At 37.7% G+C, this 18,367-nt stretch overlaps 1 protein-coding gene across 2 annotated transcripts in view; it reads left to right on the forward strand.

Moving 5' to 3' along the window:
* The window catches only part of ZNF385D (zinc finger protein 385D), a 405,970-nt gene that overhangs the window by 260,606 nt on the left and 126,997 nt on the right, over positions 1–18,367 (forward strand). For both annotated transcript variants that reach the window (XM_056484767.1, XM_056484768.1), the window contains one exon: positions 10,623–10,765. In XM_056484767.1, coding sequence (XP_056340742.1) covers positions 10,623–10,765 — 143 coding nt within the window. The remainder of the gene's footprint in view (positions 1–10,622; positions 10,766–18,367) is intronic.

The following is an 18,367-nucleotide window of genomic DNA, read 5'->3' on the forward strand; positions in this document are numbered from 1 at the left end:
TCTATACTTTTTCATATCAAGTATCTTTGAAACCATCATGAACTGAAAAATGTACTTCAATCTACTGTGGCAGGGGTCACTATCCAGAAGTAAGTCCTGTGCTTTTAGTTCCATTCAATTTTACACTTTTATTCTTTTGGCTACCTATGAAAGATCATAAACCTAGTAGTTTTAAACATATATGTGTTGGGGGAGTTTTTTGTGAATCAAAACTTCTGAGAATGTGGTAGTTTCTGATGTATTGTGCAAGCATTTATGCCCTTGACCATGGGGAATAAAAATGAAAAATGTGATTTTATTTCAATAAGTATGTGTTTTTGTCACATACATACACATAGGCAGGCAGCTCTGTGAGTTTATTCAGAAGGGAATCATGGTCCAGGCTGTGCAACACTGTGTAGGTTGACAGAGGTATTTTCATGTCAGTTTTTGTGTGCTATCTGTAAGACCAACAGCCAAGTGCAGCTGCAATGCTATAGACTTTTTGTCACTTTTTTTCTCAGTGCACCTCTCTCCTTCCTTCCCTTCCACTCCCTCTGTGGAGCTGGCTTGGTTTTGCTCTTTTGGCTTGGATTCTGCCATCCTTCTTCTGACTTCATCACTTTCTGAAGTTGATCTACCTGTTGTTCAGTAAAGCAACAGGAGGTTTGACAGCTAGCAGAAGAGTGAAATGGTGCCCTGGAAACATTCAGTAGCTTGTCATGAAGTTCCATTTACTTTGCACTGTGCAGTCATAAATGTGCAAGAACACTTTTCACTGGATTATTAATGCTAAATGGAATTATTAGTGCAAAATAGAAGATACATTGCTACACAGAACTATCTTCATAGAGTTTACTAGTGGAGTGTGTCCATTTCATGACATTAGTTATATATTCATCTCAGTCATATGCTTGTTTCATTTCATGTAAAGACACCAGAAGTTAAGATTCTTATAAGCATGCTTTTGAAAAATAGCACTTTTAAAGCTGATAGTGTATTCATCATATTCAATATATTCATAAAAATGAAAAGTTCTTTGAAAATCTGTTTGCAATACAGTGTTCTGATTAATGACCTTTGGAAATTTGCGCTCATTATACCATAAACATGACCTTTATAAAACTATCAGAAAAATTCAGCTGCAGAATATACCAGGTCAAAGACTTTTTAAAATGTCAAAAAGTGTAAAGCTTTAAAATTAATGTGATTTCTATAATACTTGTCTGATGCTTGTATTTTTGATTAGGTTATTTATTTATAGTGGAGGTTTTTTTGAATCTTTGTGGTTAGGATTTACCAGGAGACTGTGACCTCAGGGTAACGTGCTTTGGGATGCATCTTAATGGCCTTGAGCAGTGTCTTCCTTGTGTTTCACTGTTTAGATCCAGTTAGTTTATAACCACATCTTTGCTGGACATGATCTGATAAGATCTAGTATCTCTCCAATAGAGGCTACAAACCATATACTGACCCACTGATTAGGAGACATCCACAATATGTCAGTAAATAATGGTGCAATCAGTTCAACACTGTCACAAAATATGTTTATAGGCTGAAAGGTGTAGGGAAACACTGAGCATGCAGTTTTGGGGAAATACACATTTGTAATACTGTGCCCTTCCTCTAAGTTCATTGGGTTGTAGTGCTCCTCTGAAAACACCCATGCTTCTCACCTTAGCTTGAGTCTGAAAGTAAATCTTTCTGCTGCAGGCTGGAAATCATGCTGGGTAGCTGCTTTATGTGGGAATAAATAGCCAAGATCATCAGGAAAAGAAAAGGGAAACCTGTTTTTTATACAGAATCACAGAATGAGTCAGGTTAGAAGGGAACACAGTGAGTCATCTGATCCAATCTCCCTACTCAAGCAGAGTCATCCTAGAGCACATGGCACAGGGCTGCATCCAGGTGCTTCTTGAGTATCTCCAGTGAGGGAGACTCCACAAATTCTGAAAAATCTATTCTAGTGCTCAGTCACCCACACAGTAAAGAAGTTCTTCCTCATGTTCACCTGGAACATCCTGTGCATAAGCCCTATTACTCAGCACCTCTGAGCAGAGCCCAGCTTCATCCTATTGACACCTTCCCTTCCAACACATTGATGAGGTCTCTTCTCAGCCATCTTTTCTGTCCTGACATTGCTACATGGTGATAGAAATGTCTCTGTACATTTCTAGCTCATTCTGTGCAAGACAGGCATTTCACTTCCTTGGATTCACTTACTTAACAAAGAAAGTACAAATTATTACAAAACATGAGCATTATGGGAGGAAACTGTAAAATAGAGCTGGGGATACATAGTTTGCCAAAAGAAAATAGAATCATTAGTGCAGATATAGTTTCATTGGTGAACTCCTCTTCCCTCCAGCATTTATGGCACTGAAGGAAGAACAAGTTTTGACAATGTCTGTGAGATCATCCAAATCTAAGTGAAAGCACGTTCAGTTTGCTATTAGCCTACAACCAGGAGAGGATATTACAGTGCTCAGAGCACTAAATCTGGGGACCTAGAGGTCAGGTTCTTTGTCTGCCACAGATTCCTTTGTAAGCTTTGAGAAGAAGTCTTTTGCTGTCTGTCCCAGGTTCCTAGTTGAAAAATTGGGATGATCTATTGCCAGGTAGAAGAGTCCAGAGAATTTTATAGTGAAAAAAGTAAGGCTGCTGGGTATTTAATATTTGACTTTTTTTTTTTTTTTTTTAAGTAAGGTAAATAGAAATTAAAAGCTCCTCTATTCTCAGGAGGGAGGAGGGCTGAGGTTCATGGACACTCTAGTTTGTCTTCTCCAAATCCATGACTTCCAGTCTTGGGCTTTCTGCTTCTCTGATAGTTGGCATGGTTGGTACTTGGTATGGGCAGCTGGTAACAAGCATGCTGACCAAACTGGAAAATTTCTAGTTGTTTCTTTATACTAGAAACAGGCAGAACTTTACAGAGAGTGGAACATTCATTTTGGATCATTTAACTTTTGGTGATCCAACAGTTTCCAATAGGGAAAAAAAGATCCAAATTTGTCTGACCAACTGCAATAAAAGCCCAAAGGACTCTGAAGACCTCAATTAGGTAGGTCATGTTGCTAAAATAAAAAGCTAAGTCTCTGCCCTTGTGCAATTTAAAATCCATATAAGATGTGGCCCATACTAAGTTAGACAAATTCCTTGCTTGACAGTGTTGAATATTGAAGTTCAGATCATGGTTTTTCAGTAAGTGTTATATAAAAAAAAGCAAAACAAAACACACCAGTATTTTATTCAGTAGAGTGTTTCCTGGAGTCCATAGCATATTTTATATATCTGGGGCAAAAGAGGTGATACTTTGTGGGATTAACAGGGTCTCTGACATTAATTAGCCTTGTGGCCTGAGTTGGGTAAGATCTGCAAAATACTGAGCACTTCATTGCTATTCAGTCAGACTGGGCTTCATTGTCTGTAAGGTGGGCACACCTTCCTATAATGCAGATGACAAAGCAACAGGAGGCAAAAGAGTAGCAAAATACTAGCAGAAACCTGAGCTTGTTTAGCAAAGTAAAGAAAATAATGACAGGAGATAATGGGTATCAGAGTATGCATGCAGATTTGTCTCTGCATTTTCCCAGTCCAGCATCATAATAGTAGTTTCACAGGTTTCTGCATAATGGAAAGAGGAATTTACTCCTCTGTACACCTAGAGGAGTATATTTTCCAATCAAAATTATTTGGATATATGATCTTATGTGTTTCAAAATGTTAGTACGTGTGAAAGAAATTACTTTAAAAAACGCTATATGATGCATAGCTGCAGGCTTCTAGAACTAATAATAATAATAAAAAGAATTCTTTTTCTAAACTAGCTCACTTTGCAGGAACCAGAGAATAAATATTTTCTCTAGAAAAAATAATACTTTGAATAGCAGCAAATGACTAGAGTTGATTCAAACTTTCCAGGTGAACAGTGTGTGTGCTGAAAAATTCTGTCTATAAATAAACAGAGGGTACTGATTTGTGCCAATCTGGAAAAATAAAGGGAAGATGATATTTTTGTAATGAGTCATTTTGAATTGTTTGGACCTGAATGTTTGAAATTTGCCAATATTGAAATAATAAACACAGTTAAGTATTTAAGTAGGAACTACAGAGTGTCATTTTAGGTGAAAGAAGGGTTTCAGCTGACACAATGGTGGGGTTTTTCCCCCCCTAATTGTCTCTATTTTTTTTGGTTTGGCCAGTGAACTGAAAAATCAATTACTCACAGATCTCCACAGCTGAGACAGTATTGCATTCATCCTCTTCAAAGTGACCAACCACTGCTGGCATTGCTAACAGCAAAACCTGTGAAAGGAAAGCTTGTGTGGCCACACTGTGTACTTGATCCTCAAGCTGGCTCAGGAGAGCCAGCAGGATCGAGGCTGCTGTGGTTACAGTCCCATTTTGAAGGCTCTGCTTTTCAAATGGGCTTCAAATTTTTAATACAGTTGGGGTTTTTTGTTCTTTTCTGGACCTACGAGTGATTATATGTTAAAGTGCTATGTTTAAATGTGGCTATTGTATTTTTAAATTTTTTTTGAGATTATTAAATAATGAAAGCACTCTTCAAAAAGAGTCTTTGAACAGCACAAAAGTCAAAAGCACTTTAGAATTCTTGTTTCCCCTTCTAAAAGAAATAAATTAAAAAAAAATAATCAAACCACCAAAATGATAAGAAACCCTTTCAAGAAGCTGAGTTCTAAGACTATAAATGATCAGAAATTAGATTTTCTTAGCAGTAAATTCTCCATTCACATGATTTGTTTAAAACTAATCTCCTTTCAGTTTACATGTAATAATATGTAACTTATAAAAAATAAGTATTCAAAATCAAAAGTTTATCTCTTTATGCACATAAAAGATACAGGTTACATGTTAGCTAACTTTCTGTATGATGAGTTAACATTTAGGCACTTTATTACAATAGCTACAAATAAAGTTTGGTGATTAAATGAGGCTCATCTTTCTGTGCCAGGTTAGATCTCTGGTATTACTTATTTTGGAACTGAATTTACCTTTAAAGGGACCATTCAGCAGTTTTTGAGAAAAGTGTCTGTTGTAAAAATGAAGATCATACAGTGATAAAAAGGAGTACCCCAGTGACGGTGGTCCATGACAAACTACATTAAACTAATTCCTAAAAGCCACATCTACAAGTCACGTCATATTTTCTCTGGTAGATCCCAGAGAAGTCTATTCTTTTGGCTTTGGATGTCTTAAAATTTCCTATTTCACTAGATTCCCTGAAAATATAAATGTGATACCTGATATTTTAAATCATGAAATAGCATTATTCACCATGAATAGCCTGCTGTTCTTATATGCTTGTGTCTTTATTGCCTTTTTGAAAAAATCCCTCCATATATACCTTTTCTTTGGCCCACTGGCAAACTTAATTCATAACAAATTAAAAGTTCTAGCTAATATTGAGTTATCCAAATGTAAGCTTATTAACATTTATAAGCTAGACCATGAGCTCCCCACATATCTTTTCCCTTTTATACTTTAAAATAGCCTGAGTCAGTGTTCTTGAAAATTTTGTATGAAAATTCCTGTTTTGTCTCAGGCTCTTGAGGATATATTTTAATGAATACTGCATGTGTACTGTTAGATATTATGGTCCTATATAAAAGATATTAATAATAGCTTTGGAAGTTATTTTAAAGCCTCCTAGAATTCAACTTTTCAGTTGGAAATGTGTGGTACTTTCCCAACTTCTCCACTGAGTCATACTAGCTGAAGGATTCTCTGAGCTTTTGCCAAGTCAGAATGTGGGTATTTTTTTGACCTCAAACAAGTTATCATGGAAATATTAAGAGAGGTGTGAGATGGGTTGTAAAACATGGAAATATCCATATCTTAGAGAAACCACTTTATGATCCTGAAAGCCAACTCAGACTCTAGGAAGGAGGGGAAAGGGTACATTAATTTAGTGTCTTTGTTGTATTCAAAATAGTTGTGCATATGGACAGAAGGAAAAAATTGCAAAGTAATGAAGGAATGAAAATAAAATTCTGCAGAGATTTGCTTTTTCACTCAGTGTTTATGGTGGTAATAGTTAGTGATGGAAGAACTGCAAAAGATTTAGATTAATGGGGTATTAGTTTAGAGTTTCTGCCCAGTTTACATACCTCCAAGTTTCAAATGCATTGCAAAAAAATTTTCTACATTTTTGTGTCTGCAAAAGCCGAGCAAGATTCTTCCTTAGGAGATATTATTTGATAATGGATCTTGTGATTCTTTTTTTCTGGAAATTAAATCTGCAGTTGAGTTTAAACTTGAAGGATTGGGAATGAGGGTGTGCATGAGGAAAGACTATGCAAGGAAAGATGTAAATTTCTCTGTGGCCAAGACACAAAATATAATAGTAGGTGGTTGCAAAATTGTTGAGCTGTTTGTTAGGGACCCTGAAGAATGGTGATCCTGGCCTGCTTGAAAAAACATTTAGGAATCTTGCTATTTATTATCCTGTATTGAAAATCACCCTGCTTATGATGTCTGTTTACTCTAGGGCTATTTTGTTTGGTTTCCTTTGTGCATATCCCATCTTTGTGATTTTCTAATCCAGATTTTAGGGTCAGTACTTACAGCTGTTTATAGCCTTTACCTAACAACAATCCAAGGAAAGTTTTGAGTGAGCTGGGCAGAAAAATTTACATGGGAAACTTTCTTTTCAGTCAGTGCTATTTCATTGAAAGCAAAATTTCCTCTAGAATGTGTTAACCTTTTGTAAAGAATTGTCACAGAAAAATAAGATTAAAAATTTAGCATTTTTAATGACACATGGTTCCTTTTTTTAATTTTTTTTTTTAAATGATCCTCATTTTAAAATCTATTTTCAGTTCCATAGTGAAACATGGTCTCAGAAGTCAAAATGGGGTAGAGGGGAAGCAGGGGAAACCAGTATTTGTTCCCATTCATACTCAAAACAAATAAAATGTGCCAATTCTTTATGGAACAGGCAATTTGAGGCAAAATGGGCAGGAATCATCTCTTCCTCTGTTTTTGTCATATTCCCTTGGTTCAGGAAAGAAAGATCCTGTGCTGATGTTCATATCACCAGTAGTTTCAGAAGGAGAGCTCACTTGACTGGGCTGTGTCACCAAGATCATGAACCTCAACTTGTGCACATGGCTTTGTAGCATTGGGCTGTCTGTGCCCAAAACATGGTTTTCTATTGCAAACCAGATTACCCAGTGGTAGGGCAAAATGTCTAGTCCCAGCTGGACACACAGAACTGGATCCCTGTGCAAAAATGTTTGCACTGTTTGACATAGGAGGAGTTCTCAAAAATAGTTTCAATGTGATATAGGAAGGGGCAAAGCTTTGTTGCAAACTTTTCCCCAAACCTGTATGCTCGCACTTACTTTGGATGCATAGACAGTGCCTCTGTCCAAGAGATTATCTTGCCTGTGATTTAAATTGTCTGAAAATTGAAGAAGCAAATCTTCAAACTTGGTCAAAATGCTGAGCCAATTAAGCTTTTAAGTTGTTTTATTCTTGGTGTCCCTACAAAGAAAATTAAGGTAATAATATTGATGTGAGTATCTCAAATGTCTGAACTTCCATCTCCCATTTAGAATCTGATTCTCTTCCTCTTTAGAAAGACATGAGAGTCTAACATCACCAACTTGTAAGACTGGAATTAGAAAATACTTTATTATCCTGCCATTGTAAGTATTTGTAGCATGCTCCCCATAAATACAAGGTTATCTCCGTGAACTTCAGGTAATAATAATAATACTGAGCATCAAGCACAGGCTGTGGACAAAACCTATCAGTGTTGTGGGATTTTATCCTAGTTTTATTGGTCAACATTATCCAAACCTGGCTAGTAGAAAGCTTGTAAAAAGTCTGACATTGAACCTTCACCCTCACTGTGCATTGATCAGCAGTGCTGTGTCTCCTCAGGGACAAACTTATCCTACACAACACCAAAGCCATCATAAGCAAATATTATGGTTCTTCACTGTAATCCAACATTCCATAACACTTGGAATTTATCTGTGTGCACTCTTAAAGAACTCTTCCCTATGGGCTTCTACCCCTCTCCATCCCTCTGCTAATGATTTAGGTGTGAAATAGTTAAAACTGGCATTCTCAAAGGTTGTCCAAGCTAAGCTGAGTCACAAAAATGGTTGCCATTGCTTCAGTTTTTCTGTTGCAGCTTCTGGACTACAACTCTGTGCATGTTGAATGGAAAGAGAAGTTAATTTTTTCAGCCATAAACATTAGAGAAGTTTTTGAGCAAAGTCTCAGGTTTCATGATGCCTCTCACATGCTCCATCATTTAGGGACATGTCTGACACTATTGAAAAAACAGAGAGCAGCTGTGCTCCTGAACATACTAATTTTCTGTGCCACTGTTGCCAGGACTGTGGTAGATTTTAAAGTCTGTTCCAGAGGCTCTGAGTCCCAGCCAAGGTCCTGCAGAGCTGGCTGGATTTTTCCATTTAGAGCTTGCTCTCGTCCCCAGATGGCTTTGCCTCGCCCTGGCTGGCAGCAGCAGGTGCGAGTGCCGAGTCATGCCACAGGAAAGGATCACAGAACAGAAATGTTTCATCCTCTGGGGCTTGCTATCTCAGATGAGTTCGGGACAGCAATGCTGTTGCTCTAGGTAATCCAAACCTGTGAAGCTCTTCTCCATAGCACTGAGATAATACTCCCAGTGAGCTGTGTCCCCAAGCACAAGTGACATTTCTCAGTCCAGTTTACATTTGTATTCGTGAGTTACAGAATGTTTGATTTGCCTCAAATTCTTTGCTATTGCCAGGCAAATGCTCATCTTGAAATTTCTGTGTGATTCTGTACAATCTCAAGTGCAATGTGTATTTTTTTTCTTTACTAAGAGTGACTTCTTCCTTTCATGATGTGTGAAAGTTTTATGTAAAAAAAGCTAAGTATTTCTAGCATTTTAAAAAGTACCTTTATGGGTTTTTCCTATTCCAAGGTAGTATGATTGGCATGTTTAACACTACCTTATCATCATTCTGACCTGTTAGATTTATTTTAACAGTGTTTTTGTAATAATGTCATGGGAATGTAGCAATTGCCAAAGCAATGGCAATCAAATACCTGATAATTCTATGCTGCTTGCACTCTGCTTTTGCCTAAATCCTCAGCTGCTGCATTTGAAGACTTTTGATTTCTTATACACTTACATTGAGGTACAGTGTAGAAACTACCCCTGAAATGGCAGTTATTCTTGTGTATAAAAACTATCATAAGATTGCAGCAACCCCTAATCCACTACCTTTAATTTATTAGTGATTCATAGTCAAACACTTCACAGAGGAGTAGAAAGTTGGCAAAAAATACAGTCTTCAAAATTTGGCTCCAGCTGATTTTATACCTAGAAGCACAACTTGGATGATCTTCTACAGCTGGTTAATTAAGTCCTGTGTTTTTAGCCCTCAATTAGATGGGGTAACATGACAAACCTTGTTAGCAGATTTGCTGGCCAAATATGGAGTGATTTCATATATCATTCTGACTGCTTTATATTTGTGCTCCTAAATGATGTATGCAACTTGTCTAATGAAATGTCTGTATGTATGAGAGGAAAAAAAGAAACAGATTTCAGATATCTCCCTCTGTTGATCTGCCTGCCTGTGTCTCTGTTCAGTGAGTAGGGTAAAACTCCCCTTTCATTTTTTTTCAATGTTTCTTGGACTCTTACCAGCAGGTTTTTGCAGTCTGTTGCCTGCCTCTCAGATTAGAAGAACACTGGCATATTTTAACAGTTTCCTAGGATCCAAATAGTCTTTAATTAACAGGGAATTGATGTTTTGGAATGCAACCAATATAGGAGACACTGAAAGCAGAGAATGAACTTGGATCCTTCCAGCTTGTAGCTGCCTGTGGGCAGGGGCAAACAAATAAGCAAAATAGGGTCCACTGCAAACAGGTAGTGCCTTACTGGCATGCAAGAGGATTTCTTCATTTGCATTACGTTCCCACAGAGCTGGTGGTTAGCTGGGCTTCTGCTGCACAGAGTCTGAATCAGCTCCACCCCTTGCAAAGAGCAGAAAGTGTTCATCCCATAAACAGAATTTCAGTGGCTCCTGAAACTGTTATTTTCAGATTTGTATTGATCAGCTATTGAGGCAGCAAGGTACATTGTGTTTGTGAGGTTTAGGTTGCAGCAGAAGCTGTTGGCTCCATGAGTGAGCATTTAATTAAAAACATCAGAAGTCCTCAAATAACATGACTTTTGCTGAGATGAATAGCGAGTTGTTCTTTATCTTTTTGAGTAATCTGCCTTTGTAGGGTTGAGCAACAGGGTAGGGATGAAACATTGAAATTATAAGAGGATGAGACTAGCTGAAGCTTTCAAGGGAAGTTAGACATATGCTGAACTGTAGTTCCAGATTGTCCATGGAAATAGAGGGTTTATAAGGTAATTCTAATCACAATAGACTGAAACCTGGAGCAATTGCTGGCAAAGAATTATAACCAACTCAGTCACTGAGTCAGCTGTGCTTTTTTTCCAGTAATGCAGCAATTTTCGGACAAGTCAAAATGCATTTATTTGATCCAACATCGTCTTTTTATTGTTGCTGTGTGTATGTGTGTGTGCTGGCTTTTATCCCCCCGCTGCTAACCATACCCTGCTGAATGCCTTCTGTCTCTCTGCACGTTAGGTGGTACATGCCAGAGCCCTGCTCTCCCAGCCCTGGTGCGTCCTCCCGCGCCGCCCTTGCAGCCATCGCTGGATATTAAGCCGTTCCTCCCGTTCCCTCTGGACACTGCCGCAGCAGTGAATCTCTTCCCCAACTTCAATGCAGTAAGTACACTCCCAGCAGCTACACTGAGCTTCTGGGCAAGACTGGAGAGGGCACAAAGCAGAATTTTATGTACTCCATTAAACCTGGAATATCGTCTCCCTTACTGAGGGCCAAATAGCTCTTTCAGACGCGCTGATGGGCCGTAAATTGAAGCCTACCTGAGTGTTAGTCAGAAGAAATGTAGAAGGAAAAAAAAATTATATGATCCAGAGTGACATGAAATAAAGTTTCAGGCCATATTCAGTCCCAGGGCTTGTGCATTTCCCACAGTAATTTAGGACGTGCAGAGCCTCACTAACTTACAGTTCACTGCAACTCTCAGAGAGGGAAAGTTTCAGAGCAATGGGATTCTGCATCCTATCTCCAACAAACTTTCTGAGAAATACTAAAAATTTACAGAGCCTACAGAAGAAAACTCTTTTGGGGAAAATAAAGTAAGAATGAGAACAGTATTAACTGCTGTATGAGCTATTCAATAGCAAACAATCCAAGGTATTTTTTTCAGGTTAAGATGTGTTATTTCTCATGTGTTAGATTTTAACTGGGATAGATTTCTCCCTTTTTTGTTTTACTTAGTCATGCTATGTGTGATTGTAGAAATCCCATTCCTTCTTAGTATTTTAATTATTTTGCTGACATATGTCATCAGTGTTCCAATTTTCCTGTTTCAGGCTGAGATAATTAATGTTCTAACAAAAAAAAGGTCTACTTTGTTTTTATGTTAATTTTGCCTTTATAGAATTATGCCCCTTTTCAACTACTTTTGGATGCTCTTTTCCTTATTTATATATACTTGATATACAAAATATCTTCTTAAGAATATGTGTGCTTACCTACTTTGAGAGACACAGAGGAGGTGGAACTTTCCATTCTGAACCAATTCTAATTGACATGCAGAAATCTTAATTAAAATAATTAAGAGTAGTAAAATAACATGAAGAACATGTGCATTCTAGAAACTATTTATAGCAATCAATAGCAAATTTCTGTAATTAAATGTTTGTTTTTTACCTTTCAGAGATGCTCATTTTGCTTTAAAGTAGTTAAAATAAGTTAATTGCCAAAACTATTTATACAATCTTAAATTCAAGAAATTCACAATATTAACAGAGAAACTACAAGCTATGAGTCTTAAAATGCACAGAAACAATATGTTAACAAACTACCATGACAAATAAACGTCTTTAAATTTAAAAGGTGTGTTTGTATGCTGCAAGGTTTTAAAATGTGCTGGGTTAAACCAGGCTACTGATAACCCATAATGAAATTGATACAGCCTTAGACTTTTTAGTGTGCTTTAGAGTTGAGGTCTTTTAACCAGTTGTGCCTTGTGATCACTGTTTTTAGTCAATACAAAAGTCCAGCTGACTTTTAAAAAGGTATCTGTTAGAATTTCTTGGATTTTTTTTCTCAGGATTTTCCATGGTTCAGAGTCTTCAGATTGTTTTGCTAATTGTTTAATTATATAATCAAAATAGAATTTTAATGATGAATGTTAATAATTCTTAATAATGTTAATAATGTTAATTCTGTGTTACTCTATAAATTTCCAGTTTCTTTCTTCTTGCACAGCCTGCTTTTCTACTATAATTATTTTGAGGGAGGGGTAGATAAGTCATGCTCATATCAATTTGGAAGTAAGAAAGTAAAAATAGACCTGTATCAAAACCATGTTATTCCTGAACATTATCTTAGTTGCATATAATTTGGTGAGAGCACTGGTAAAGTGAGCCTAGTTTTCAGGAGTGAGACTTGAAGCCCTTTTTAACAGCACTCTGAAGTCTGCTCCCATGCACAATACTGCTTCCTGTGATGTGTGGCCATCTGCCAAGTCCACCTTTGGCAGATATGTCAGTCCTGAGTGTGAGGATGCTGTCATCTGAGCTGCTGTCACCTGCCTTGCTGCTCATAGTTTATGCCTTGCAAAGTGACCTCTGCCTTCTCATCATGTGTGCTGACATGCAGCATCATCCTCCCTGTTCCCATTTTCTTTGTGAGCAGCACGTTATTGAACGCTGCTATGTTTAGCTCATATGCCAGGGATGGTTAGCAGCAGCCTCCAAATGTATAGACTAGCTGAGCAGTTTTGCATAGCTCCAGAAATTCTCTCCAAAGCTGATGAAAGTTTTGGGGACACATCAGCTGCTGACTGTTATCAGCCCAAGAAAGTAACCCACGCATCATGTTAGACCTTAAACAGAGCTTCTGACAGGGGCTTCAGTATGTGAATGTGAGACAGAAAAAAAAGTGGTTAATCAAAAAATTATGTTCATAAATATGCCTCTTCACAATGTTGATGATGCTTTATCTTCATAGACTTCACTGACAGTCCTTCACAGTCAGTGGAGAATCATTTATGCTCTGTGGCTAAACCCAGGCCTAGCAAGTGGTCCATAACAGAACATCTGAACTGGATGTTATCTCTCATGTTGTTGATAAATTAGCATTTCCCTTGACTGAGACATCAGAGTCATAAATTGAGCCATAGGAAATAGATTTCCAATGACCTCTTGACCCTCACACAATTCCACAGGAACAAATGTGTTTGACAGCATGTCTGGACTACTTCCCAAAAGGCTAGAGGAAAGTCTAGAATTTTGGCAATTTATTGGCCACTTTTCAACAGCCTTCACTTGAGAACAGCATGACCAAGGGGAAACTTGAATAAAAGTTCAGGCATGTTTCAGAGAAAATAAGTGGTCTCTGGCAATTCTGATTAGCATGACAGTTTGCTTGTGATGGACTTAGGCATCTGAGCTAATCACCTTAAGCTTCTTCATAAAATATAATGGAGAAAAATCAGCAATTTCTCCAAGTTATGCATGGATAAAAATGCACAAAGGTAGCTTGGAATGCAAGCTATATGACTACTTTGGCACGAAGTGAAGTGAACCCTGAAAGTTCTCATTCATCTATTCAGACTATAATGAGGGATTGGCTCAGCTGCATCTACATTTAGATGATTCCCACATTATGGGACAGGTCATAAGCTATTTGTAGCTTATATAATAAATTCCACTCAGAAATCAGATGACAGAAGTGCTGACATTGCATTGTATGTTTACAGAGGAATGCTCCCATTTATTAAGCAGTTGAGCTTCTAATTTTATCTAAAGAGAATCTTCAGAGAATTTGAGGATTCAGATGAACTGGATAGAAATATTAGGAAAGGTGAAAGCAAAAGTAACTTACCAGTGGAGAAAGTCAGACATGTACATAAGAACTAATAAAACCAAATACTAACCTTAAGTATTTCAAATAATCCTAGTAAGGTGTATTTTATAACATTTTTCGCTCTATCTTAGTTTATCAAAAACATAAGATTTCTCTATTTTTTACTGATGGCTTTGCTCTAAAAGAAATTCAGTTTTTGCTGGCTGCCTCTGTAGAAAACATTTGTCACTGATTTCCACAAAGGCAAAAGCTTTCATTGAAGCAGAGATTATAAGAGATAACGTGGAGCATGCAAACCTTTGTCAGTAATATCCCCAGACAGAGAGTAGAGGGAAAAATTAAAAGTTTTAAGTTTTTTAATTTAGAGTAACCTGAGAAAAGTCAGGAACATAACGTTTGAACCTTCGAACCATTCAGTTTCAGGAGGAACATTTTCTATTTATACAAGAACCGTAAAGCAAACATAGCAATTAACAATCTGGTTAGCTGAACATTTGTAGGTGCTACGCTCTTAATTGTGAAGCAAATGGGTACCCTCAAGTCACATGTAAAAGGAAATTGTAACAACACAGCTGCTTAAACTGAAAACAGCCCACTGGAACAGACCCTGAAGAATCCCTGGTTCACTACAAGTTTATCTGATCTAATAAGATGAATCAACCGGATGGGATTTAAATGGCCAGATTTTATTTATTGAGAGAAACTACGGTTGTTAAAAATGCTTGTGTAGCTTTTTCAAATATGATTTAAAAATTTTCAGAGGAATAGAAAAATAATTAAATTGCTCTGAAAAAAGAGTGTGAGATAATTTTGCAAACATTTGTTATATTTCTGCATTTTCATCTGCAGAAGGAGAAGTAAGTCTGTGTACTTCTAAGAATTAGTTCTTAGAGATGCAAAAAAAAGTTGTATTAAACATGTACTTGGTCTTTGCATGTGAATGTGCATATTCTGTTCATGACCCAGTGGTTTGTTGCAGAGAAATTTCACAAAGCATTGAAGTCTTGAAGTTAATTAACTTGTAGAAAAATATTGATGGGTCTCTGGTCTAAGAGGAGATCCTTATTTTTTCAAGGCATCAGCGTCAGCCCTAAGCTGATGGACCCTATGACAGAGAAAAATCTCATGTAGATCTTTTTTGTGGTCTCCAAAGCACAGATGCATCAGAAACTAGGTTTTACCTATTTCCAAAGCTCTCAGAATTATATACTTCAGCCTCCTAGGCAGGAGACAGAATTTCAAGTTAAAAATGCAGGACATTTGCCATTACAAGGTAGAAAATCAGACAGTGTGTTGCACTCCTTGTTTGTTTATACTTTGAAGGATATGCTGACAATTTTTCTGAAAAAATTCTAAACAAATATTTTATCACACTTAGCACAATCTGTAATGGAAGAGGTACACAGTATAGAAGATCTGAATAAAAGCTTGAATGTAGAAAGAGTGAAGTTGCTTGAAAAGATCCATCCTTAACTCCAAATTGAAGCCTTGTTGCTAACTCAAGTAAACATCCTTTGGAAAGAAACATCTCTACAGCTTTGACTAGAAAAGTATGACTTGGAAGAGCAGTGGCAATGTCAGAGTTGTACTAAACACGGATAGAAAATGAACTGTTACTCTACAGGCATGTTTCTCATGATACATCTGTAGTAATCCTTGTTCAGTTTCCTTATTTTCCTTCTTGCCTGTTCTATGTTCTATGCTAATAGCCCTATGTGCTATTATTATTAAGTACTTCCTATCTCACCTTGCCCTGGTTATGGGAAAGCAGGAGCAGGAGTTAACAGTGTCCACTGCCCATATTTTGGGGCTCTAGTGGCAACTTGGGTTAGAATGCCAATGTGGTGCTCCTTTCTTCCTGGAAACCACCCTGTGCTTCTAGGGCAGCACAAAGGCTGCACTCCCTATTTATAGAGAAGAAGCTTGTGTTTGTAGGTATAGTCTTCCCTACTGCAGCCAGAAGGCTGATAGAAATGGGCAGTGTAGAAAACCTGCTTGCTGAGGAGTATTTCTGGGAAGGGTTATGCCAGGAAATGCCGAGAAAACCCGTCAAAAATCTGTCACAAGAGATTTAAAAAATCTTTTCCTTAGGCTCTTGTCCTGGATAGTTATTTTATCTAGGAGAGAGATATGTGCTGCAGAAATGATGTGCTAGTTTTCTAGATGTTGTGAATAAGGAGTAGTGTTTGGATAGTAAAGACTAGAGGAGGACTCTAAAATACATATTAGTTTTTTTAAACATTATTGGCCTGAAATTTGCAAAATAAAGTACAATTTTTTGTAAGCCACTACATAATGGTTTTGTTTTATGCTTTCTGACTTAATTGAGCAGAGTAGCATAACAAGACTATTTTTCCTCATCATATAAAATCCTTTTAAGTTCAGGAGTGATGACATGCTGTCAGAATGCTTTGTTTCTAGAAGAGGATAATCAGGCAACAACACAATGGCCTAAGTCTGATGTGAATCAAAATGGAATATTGCCTATAAGAAGAACTTGGCAGTTAAAATCTAGTTTGTACTGATTTTTAATGTTATTTCCATGAGAAGGTCCTTTATCAAGTGGAGAACTGTAGTGCACCAAATTTTTAATTTGTCAGACAGAGGGGATTATTACTTCTGGGGCCAGTCTTTGAGCAATTGCACCTTTACAGGTATCTAGAAACTGAGGGTTTGACTTTCTCATTTCCTTACATAGCATGGCAGTTGAGCTGTAAGATGGCTATACTCTTCTTTACAGTCTATATCTTTATTGCTGTTTAACTGAATGTTGTTGAAAATAGGGAACAATACAAAAAAAAATGGCTGGGTTCAGGAATTCTTTATTATAATAACATTTTCATTGCTGCTCGGAATAGTTAATTAAGTCTGAAGGACAAGTAAAGGAATTAGGAAATGAGCAAACACAAGAAAATCCTGGCAATTCAGATGTTTTTATTTGGTGCTTGCAAAGGAGGAATGAATCAACATCAGTATGAAATATTCAGTCATTTGATTTGACCAGATTTATTTCCCATACACTTAAATCCTTAAGCTACACCCTGGGTTCTGTTTGAAATACCAGTAAAACACTGATTTCCTGATGCAGAGGAAAGATTTAAAGCTCAGGGGGCATCATGAAATTAAGCTTTTTGTCTTTTTTCAGTTTTGAGTCAGATTAGGCTGGATCCAGATCTCTAGGCATACTCTGTGTGTTCTTATGTATGGTCTACACTTTGTCATGCACAGGGAGGAGAGCTTATATTTTGACTTGGTACAGATGAGTGTTCCTGAAACGTGGTCACCTGTGACTCCATGGATGTTATTTCTGCTCATAGTGTCACAGGTCCCTAGGATCTGCCTCCAGAGTCATTGCTGTTACATTCTTTGGACTTGATGCACTGTTAAGGAGCATCTGACCTTAGTCCCTTTGCAACCTCCTTTAATTTTTTTTCCCCCTCTGTTTGCAATTTGTTGTTGGGCCTTCTGCAAGTTCAAACCCAGAAAACAACAAATTTTTTCTTCTCTTTCTCTTGGAATCTTATGTTTTGGCAGCGCTCCTGGTCTGTGTTTGGAATTGCTTTCATTGGGCCCATGTGAAGCTCATGAAGTCCAAGGCCAGGAGCAAGTTCCTGCACCTGGGTCAGAGATGTCCCTCATATTAGTACAGGCTGGGGGCTCCAAGGATTGAGAGCAGCCCAGTGGAGAAGGGCTTTGGGGTATTGATACATGAAAAATTGATCATGATCTGGCAATGCAGGCTTGCAGCCTAGAAAGACAATTGTAGCTGAGGCTGCATCCAAAGCAGTGTGGCCACTAGGTCAAGAGAGGTTATTCTTCTCTATTCTGCTCTCAGGCAACCCCACCTGGAGTACAGCATCCTGTTCTAAAATCCCCAATGAAAGACAGAGACTTATTAAAGCAGATTATGAGGAGGGTCAGGAAAATTATCAGGGCACTGGAACACCTCTCCTAAGAGGAAAGACTTAAGAGAAATGGGGTTGTTCAATCTGCAGAAAAAGCTCTGGGGTGACCTTATTGTGGTCCAGCAGTACTTAGAGGCACTTAAAAGAAAGATGGGGAGAGAGTTTTTACTGGGGCCTATAGTGTTAGCACAAGGAAAAATGTTTTTAAAGAGAGGGAGGGTAGCTTTACATTGGAAGAAATTGTTTACTATGGGAGTGGTGACACACTGGAACAATTTGTCCAGAGAAGTTCACAGAATCATATGATAATACAATTAATTGGGCTGGGAGGAGATCTTGAAGACCATCTAGTTCTAACCTTTCTGCTGTGGGCAGGGACATCTTCAACTAGACCAGGTTGATCAGAGCCTCATCAAATTTGGCCTTGAATAACTCCCGTGGGGCAACCTGTTCCATTGCCTCACCACCCTTACAGTAAATGTTTTTTCCCTAGTATCAAATCTAAAGCTCTTTCATTTTGAG

The sequence above is a fragment of the Oenanthe melanoleuca genome, chromosome 2 (genome assembly GCF_029582105.1).
Source record: "Oenanthe melanoleuca isolate GR-GAL-2019-014 chromosome 2, OMel1.0, whole genome shotgun sequence".
Taxonomy (NCBI): domain Eukaryota; kingdom Metazoa; phylum Chordata; class Aves; order Passeriformes; family Muscicapidae; genus Oenanthe; species Oenanthe melanoleuca.